General features: G+C 43.1%; 1 protein-coding gene across 2 annotated transcripts in view; it reads left to right on the plus strand.

Moving 5' to 3' along the window:
* The window catches only part of lhx3 (LIM homeobox 3), a 54573-nt gene extending 48536 nt beyond the window's left edge, over positions 1-6037 (plus strand). For both annotated transcript variants that reach the window (XM_068011848.1, XM_068011847.1), the window contains exons 5-6: positions 3916-4087; positions 5619-6037. In XM_068011848.1, coding sequence (XP_067867949.1) covers positions 3916-4087; positions 5619-6037 — 591 coding nt within the window. The remainder of the gene's footprint in view (positions 1-3915; positions 4088-5618) is intronic.
* Positions 6038-8780: the final 2743 nt, after the last annotated feature.

The following is an 8780-nucleotide window of genomic DNA, read 5'->3' on the forward strand; positions in this document are numbered from 1 at the left end:
TCCGGCACTACTCCTGTCGACAATGACGACTTAAAGATCAACAACAACGGCTCTGCAATCTCCTCCCTGGCTTCCCAGAGAATCCTAGGATAAATCCCATCTGGCCCAGGGGACTTATCTATTTTCACTCTTTCCAAAATTGCTAACACCTCCTCCTTGTGAATCTCAATCCCATCTAGCCTAGTAGGCTGTATCTCAGTAATCTCCTCGGCAACATTTTCTTTCTCTACTGTAAATACTGACGAAAAATATTCATTTAACGCTTCCCCTATCTCCTCTGATTCCGCACACAACTTCCCACTACTATCCTTGATTGGCCCTGTTCTAACTCTTATCATTCGTTTATTCCTGATATACCTATAGAAAGCCTTAGGGTTTTCTTTGATCCTATCCGCCAATGACTTCTCGTGTCCTCTCCTTGCTCTTCTTAGCCCTCCCTTTAGATCCTTCCTGGCTAGCTTGTAACTCTCAAGCGCCCTAACTGAGCCTTCACGTCTCATCCTAACATAAGCCGCCCTCTTCCTCTTGACAAGCGCTTCAACTTCTTGAGTAAACCACGGCTCCCTTGCTCGACAACTTCCTCCCTGCCTGACAGGTACATACTTATCAAGGACACGCATTAGCTGCTCCTTGAATAAGCTCCACATTTCGTTTGTGCCCATCCCCTGCAGTTTCCTTCCCCATCCTACACATCCTAAATCTTGCCTAATCGCGTCATAATTTCCTTTCCCCCAGCTATAATTCTTGCCCTGCGGTATATACCTGTCCCTGCCCATCGCTAAGGTAAACCTAACCGAATTGTGATCACTATCGCCAAAGTGCTCACCTACATCTAAATCAAACACCTGGCCGGGTTCATTACCCAGTACCAAATCCAATGTGGCATCGCCCCTGGTTGGCCTGTCCACATACTGTGTCAGAAAACCCTCCTGCACACACTGGACAAAAACAGACCCATCTAAAGTACTCGAACTATAGTATTTCCAGTCAATATTTGGAAAGTTAAAGTCCCCCATAACCACTACCCTGTTACTCTCGCTCCTGTCGAGAATCATCTTCGCTATCCTTTCCTCTACATCTCTGGAACTATTCGGAGGTCTATAGAAAACTCCCAACAGGGTGACCTCTCCTCTCCTGTTTCTAACCTCGGCCCATACTACCTCAGTAGACGAGTCCTCAAACGTCCTTTCTGCCGCTGTAATACTTTCCTTGATTAACAATGCCACACCCCCCCCTCTTTTACCCTCTTCTCTGTTCTTTCTGAAACATCTAAATCCCGGAACCTGCAACATCCATTCCTGCCCCTGCTCTACCCATGTCTCCGAAATGGCCACAACATCAGGATCCCAGGTACCAACCCATGCTGCAAGCTCACCCACCTTATTCCGGATGCTCCTGGCGTTGAAGTAGACACACTTTAAACCAAGTTCTTGCTTGCCAGTGCCCTCTTGCGTCCCTGTAACCTTATCCCCTACCTCACTACTCTCAACAGCCTGTACACTGGCACTGCAATTTAGGTTCCCATTCCCCTGCTGATTTAGTTTAAACCCCCCCGAAGAGCACTAACAAATCTCCCCCCCAGGATATTGGTACCCCTCTGGTTCAGGTGAAGACCATCCTGTTTGTAGAGGTCCCACCTACCCCAGAAAGAGCCCCAATTATCCAGGAAACCAAAACCCTCCCTCCTACACCATCCCTGCAGCCACGTGTTCAACTCCTCTCTCTCCCTATTCCTCTCTTCGCTAGCACGTGGCACAGGCAACAACCCAGAGATAACAACTCTGGTTGTTCTCGCTCTAAGCTTCCACCCTAGCTCCCTGAATTTCTGCCTTAAATCCCCATCTCTCTTCCTACCTATGTCGTTGGTGCCTATGTGGACCACGACTTGGGGGTGCTCCCCCTCCCCCTTAAGGATCCCAAAAACACGATCGGAGACATCACGTACCCTGGCACCTGGGAGGCAACACACCAACCGTGAGTCTCTCTCGTTCCCACAGATGGTTGGCCTTCTCCATGAGCCATTTTCTTCTTGAGGTGATGGTACTCCCACAGTGGTGTTAGGGAGGGAACTCCAGGATATTGACCCAAGAGCAACGAAAAAACAGTGACAAACCTGTCAGGATGCTGTGTGACTTGGAGAGGAACTTGCTAACTTGCAATTTATCCATCCACTCAGCAAGCCCCCTTTTGCAAAGGGGTGTCATTAAAAATAAAAAAACAGCACAGGCAAATAACTTTCTGAAAGGAACAGAATGCTGTTGACTTTGTTCTGCTTGTGAAATGCCTGGCACCATGCCCAATCTTGACGCACCATTCATGCCTACTATTGCCTGAGAAACCTGGTGAGAACAGTGCCAGTGAACAGTCTAAATTTGTTTAGAAAGATATGCTGCCAAGAATTAGCATTTACTTAGCCACATGGGTTTAGCAATGTTATAAAGGTCAGCAATGATCTAATTTAATTGTGGAACAGGCTTGAGGGGCTGAACGGCCTACTTCTGTTCATATGTTCCTAATAAAAGTTCAGCTGCCATTTCCCAACCAGTTTGAACAGTTTCATTGTTTTCAAACAGTTCTGGTGCTGATGTGGGTCCTCTTGTATTGCTACTTTGTGGGCAACAGTTGTTGGGAGGCAAATGCAGTTTGATGAGAGAGGATGAAGGGTTTTTCCTATCCTGTTTTCATAGGACATTATTCATTCATTCCGAATGAAGATGGTGGTGATAAGATGTTTCTTCCCCATGGTGTGAACCATTGCGCTGTGCTGTGGGGTGATAGGATGAAGGTTCGGATTCCCCAAACTTGAAAATCCTCCATTTCTGCTGATACATCAGAGTGGCGCAGTGGTTAGCACCACAGCCTCACAGCTCCAGTGACTCGGGTTCGATTCTGGGTACTGCCTGTGTGGAGTTTGCAAGTTCTCCCTGTGACCGTGTGGGTTTCCGCCAGGTGCTCCGGTTTCCTCCCACAGCCAAAGACTTGCAGGTTGATAGGTAAATTGGCCATTGTAAATTGCCCCTAGTGTAGGTAGGTGGTGGTAGAATGGTGGGGATGTGGTAGGGAATATGGGATTAATGTAGGATTAGTATAAAATGGGTGGTTGATGGTCGGCACAGACTCGATGGGCCGAAGGGCCTGTTTCAGTGCTGTATCTCTAAAATATAAAAATAAAACAGAGTATTCAGAACATTGCTAAGTTTTTAAAACTAATGCAGTGTGATGCCTGAGGTTGCCAGAATATGGTTACCCTCAGACTGGTGACTACATTGGAAAGAAGGAACTAGCACCTTTTATGACCTCTGTGTCCCAAAGCTCTTCACACAAATGAAGTATTTTTTGAAGTGTAGTCACTGTTGAAATGTAGGAAACATGCCAGCCAATTTGCGCACAGCAAGCTCCTATAAACAGCAATGTGTTAATGACCGGATAATCTGTTTTAATAATATTGATTAAGGGATAAATATCATCCAGGATACTGCGGAGAACTCCCCTGCTCTTCTTCAAATAGTCCACCCGAGATGTGCCCTTGGATTAGCATCTCATATGAAAGGCGCCACCTCCGTCAGTGCGACACTTCCTTGGTACTGAATGGGAGTGTGAGCCTAGATTATTACCTCAAGTGTCTGGAGTAGGACAACCTTCGAACTCAGAGGTGAGAGTGCTACCAACTGAGCCACAGCTAGCAAATTACTTTTCTTAATTTTTGTTAAGGTGGGTGCATTCTGGTGACCTTTGAGCTCATTGCCTCTCTAATTGCACTGTTGATCACCTCTACCAGATAACAGTGCCCTTTAAAGCAGTGATACTGGCTTTTATCCTTTATACAATGGAACAGGTGCCATAACTCTGCCATTTAATGGTTCAAAATGATGGACATTGAGATTACAAATACGCCTTTGCTTTTGTCTCCAATAGGTTTGGTTTCAGAATCGACGAGCGAAGGAGAAACGGTTGAAAAAAGACGCTGGAAGACAGAGATGGGGCCAATATTTCAGGAACATCAAGCGATCCAGAGCAAGCTCCAAATCGGACAAGGATAGCACCCAGGACGATGGGGTGGCCAGTGATGCTGAAGTGTCCTTCACAGGTTTGTACCTGATAGTCACGGCGAGTTGGAGCTGAGTTTTAATTGCTCCAAACAACCAATGAATCCAACAATTAACACCTTTGGACTGTCATTCTAAACATGAGCATCTCAGATATGTGGAGATAGTGGAGAAGCTGGGATTGTTCTAATTAGAGCTGAAAAGTTTAAGGGGAGATTTAATAGAGATGTTCAAAATTATGAAGGGTTTTGATAGAGTAGATAGGAGAAACTATGAGTAACCAGAGGACACAGAATTAATATAGTTGGCAAAAGAACCAGATGGGCGATGAGTTTTTTTTAAACTCAGTGAGCTATTAAGAAATGGAATGCACTGCCTGAAAGGGCGGTGGAAACAAATTCAATAATAACTTTCAAAAGGGAATTGGATAAATATTTGAAAAGGGAAAATTTGCAGGGCAATGGGGAAAGTGGAAGTGTGGAACTAATTGGATAGCTCTTTCAAAGAGCTGGCACAAGCACAATGGGCTGAATGGCTTTCTTCAGTGCTCTTTGATTCTAAATAACTCCAAAATGGACAATAAAAGGTTGGGGAATCCAACAAAAAATGTGTATTGGCAGAGCTTCGCATCTCTGATAAACGCCCTGAGTGGCTTCACATGCAATGCAATACGTGAGGTGGGGAGAGCCTTCAGCAAGTAAACAGTGAATCATAGGAATGTGAGCAGGGGGATACTGCAAATACACAACAGAGGAAGGCTCCCAGCTGGAAAAGTGCCTTGCCTCTCTTTTCAGAAGCTATCCTTACCAACCTGCAGTTAATATTTAACACTTTAAAGTGCCCAACTACTTCCCCTTCAAAGATACAAGGGACACTGTCACGTTAAATTGAAATTGCTCATCTCACAGTGCCAAAAATTTGTCTTGACAGTCATTTAATTGTGAGAAATATGTAACATTATAGTGTCCAGTAACAGTAATTGAGGAATAATTCCATGTTGGAAATGAAATATGATATGGGGTATCGGATGTCTATCTGGGAACAAAAGCAAAATACTGTGGATGCTGTAAATCTGAAATAAAAACAGAAAATGCTGGAAATACTCAGTAGGTCGATCTGCGGAGAGAGAAAGAGTTAATATTTCAGTTTGATGAACTTTCATTAGTTCTGATGAAAGATGACTGTTCGGAATGGGTTAGAATGGGAATTTGCCTCAGTTGGCTGAATGTTTATCTCAATATTTTTACGTGGAGCTGGTGTACCTGGGTCACTGCTGCTGTCTCTTCCCACACAGTGTGCTTGGCCACAGCTCTGCTGGAACAGCAATAGGTGCATGGGTGGGCCAGGACCTCCAGCAGGGAGCTGATAGACCAGTGCTTGTTGCAACGCAGCAGGCAGGAAGCCTCACCTGAGATGCGTTTGAGCATGTGGTTCACAAAAAAGATCAGGATGTTCCTGTTTTTTTGTAGATATTTGGTTTCTGGGTGAACCTGCTTCATCCCACAGAGGTAGAGTAACTCTCCTTCCTCAGTTTTTGGATATTAATGTGTAATTGTTTATTTTTACATATAGATGAACATTCGATGTCAGACATGGGTCATCCGAATGGGATGTACAGCAGCATGACCGACACCTCTCCAGGCCTGGGCAGACAGACTGCGAGCAACGGAGGCTTCTCAATAGATGGAGTGCTTTCCCAGGACCAGTACCATGACCTGAGATCCAACAGTCCTTATGGTATCCCTCAGTCACCGGCTTCTCTGCAAGGAATCCCACCTCACCAGCCCCTCATGTCTGGGCTTGTGTACCAGGACACTGGCTTGGGGATCTTGGCTCAAGGAGGAGGAGGACAAGGTATGAGCCAGCCCATGCATGTTTTAGGAGGAAATGGACCCAGTTCGGATCTCTCAACAGACAGCAGCGGAGGATATCCCGATTTCCCGGCCAGTCCAGCATCCTGGTTAGACGAGGTGGAACATGCACAATTTTAACACATATACACACTCTCTCTCTCTTTCTCTTTCTCCTCATAAGCACCTCATTTTAAAAACAGTACCTTTCCAACAAACAGGGAACAATGAAACAATTGTGTAGAATTTGACATCTTCATCAGCCAGGAACTCAAACTCCAGGATTGTGCGTTCATCATGTGATGACAAAGGAAACTTTCTAAATGTCTCACAGTAACATGAGCGTTGCAACTTTCATCCCTCTCCTCTTTTACTGTATCTGTGACAACAGGTTATCAACACGTTGGACTCTTACCAAACATTTTAACAGACGCTGTTAAGTATGAAATAAAAACAGTTAATGCTTGAAATATTCAGCAGGTCAGGCAGCATCGGTAGAGAGAAACAGAATTAATGTTTCAGGTTGATGACCTTTCATCAGAACACATATTAAATATTATTTTGTTGTTAAGTTGCCAAGTAACCCATTGCAACAGAGATGATCCCCTCCCTTTTGACGTTTTATATATATGTATATATATATATACATATATATATGTGAAGGTGTGTGAATCCTATAGTCCATAGTTACTCGGAGTCTGTGTGATCCTGGCTGTAAATTTTAATGAATCACAGTGATGGAACTCTTAACATTAATTATAAGAATGAATGTGATTATTTAAGAAAATGTCTCGGAACAGTTACTGAACAGAACAGGGTGGTGTATCAGGAAATTCTCTGAATGTTAAAGGCTGATATAGTTCAAAATCTATCATATGTTCTTCACTCTCTTTAATAGCCTAGAAGTTACCGTTGGCATATTGTTGGTGGGTGGGGGTCGTGGGTGAGGGTGGTGGTGTTAATGGGAATGATAGTCCTCAATGCATATTGTTTCAGTATGTCCTCACTGTTCTTGGGATCTTGCTGTGAGCTCATCAGCTGCCAAGTTTCCCTACAATATAACAGTGACTACACTTCGAAAGCCCTCGGTTGTCTGTATAGTGCTCTGGAACATCCTAAGGCTTTGAATGGCACTATATAAATACTAGTTCTTTTACCCATTTAAATGAAGGTCGACGCCTGTCATAAAACAGAAGAGGGTGGAGTGTCATACAAATGTGTTAATCGCGGCCAACAGTAATTTCTAAGCTTGTATCTTTTTTTTTTAGAGTGACATTATCTACCAATTGCACTTTGCAATGCTTGTTTGTTGCCAAATATCCACCCCCTCCCCTGCCCCTGGCCAGGACAAAAATGTTAAGAAATCACCCGTATTTCTGTAAAGTGTATTTTTACTGTGGATAAGGGAAAGCGGTCTCTTTAGTGGTATTTTTAGGATCGAAAATAGTGGTGCGATTTTAGAGAAAAATACTTTTTAAAAAAGGCAAAAAAAAGGACTCCTCTTCAACACAAAAGCAAAATACTACGGATGCTGGAAATTTGAAATAGAAACAGAAAATGCTGGATCTACTCAGCAGGTCCGGCAGCATCTGTGAGAGAAATACAAAGTTAATGTTTCAGTTCTCTGACCTTTTATCAGAACTGAAAGGTCACAGACCTGAAACATTAACTCTGTTTCTCTCTCTACAGATGCGGCCAGACCTACTGAGTGTTTCCAGCATTTTCTGTTTTTATTTCAGACTCACTTCTTGTTTGAACCTCACCACTTGACTTTCTCGGTTTCTCAGTAGTTGATACGACTATGCATTTTGTCAGCGAGAGCTATAATGTATAAGGTGTTTTACATATACAAATTGGATATCGAAGTTATTGTAGGTTATGTGTAAATGTTTTATTGTCTTTTATTTATTCTTTCTGAACGATAAATAAGAGAAATCTTGAATAAATTTATCAGCTAAAGTACCATGGTATGTGTAGAGACCAGTATTTTATCTGGTGTTGATAACCTAGTGGTAGCCAGAGATAATATAATGAAAAAAGCAAAATACCGCGAATGCTGGAAATCTGAAATGAAAACAGATGCTGCTGGAAATATTCAGCAGACAGGCATCATCTGTGGAGAAAGAAACTGTTAATGTTTCGGGTCTGTGACCTTACATCATATAATGGAGCCTTTTTACAATAACTTCTTGTTGCAATAACGTACTTCAATGATCAGGGATCTTACTATATCTGGAATGAGAGTGATGAATCCAGTGTTGCATTTACAATGCAGATCTTATATCAGAACATCACTGACCTTTTGCTATTATATCAGATCAAGGTAATCTGGATCACACTGGGAGTTGCGGCAGCGCTTGACATTTATAACCCAACACATGGTGAGCAATGAACACTGCTTACATCTCACAGTCTATGCTTACATAGCACAGATAAAGCTACAAAATGCCCCCCAAATTCTTAGAATGATCTTAGAATCATAGACTCATACAGAACAGAAGGAGGCCATTCAGCCCATTGTACATGCCTTTTGAAAGAACTATTCAATTAGTCCCACTCCCATGCGCTTTCCTCATGGTCCTGCAACTTCTTCCTTTTCAAGTATATATCCAATTCCCTTTTGAAAGTTACTATTGAATCTTCTTCCACTACCATTTTGGGTGGTGCATTCCAGATCATAACTCATGGTTACTAAAAAAAAAATTTGCTCTTCTCCCCTCTGGATCTTTTGCCAATTGGCTTAAATCTTTGTCCTCTGGTTCCCGACCTTGCAGTGGAAACAGTAAATAAGGAGAACCCATCAAAACCCTCATAATTTTGAACACCTCTGTTAAATCTCCCCTTCTCCTTTATGTAAGGGGAATAATCCCAGCTTCTCTAGTCT

The sequence above is a fragment of the Heterodontus francisci genome, chromosome 32 (assembly GCF_036365525.1).
Source record: "Heterodontus francisci isolate sHetFra1 chromosome 32, sHetFra1.hap1, whole genome shotgun sequence".
Taxonomy (NCBI): Eukaryota; Metazoa; Chordata; class Chondrichthyes; order Heterodontiformes; family Heterodontidae; genus Heterodontus; species Heterodontus francisci.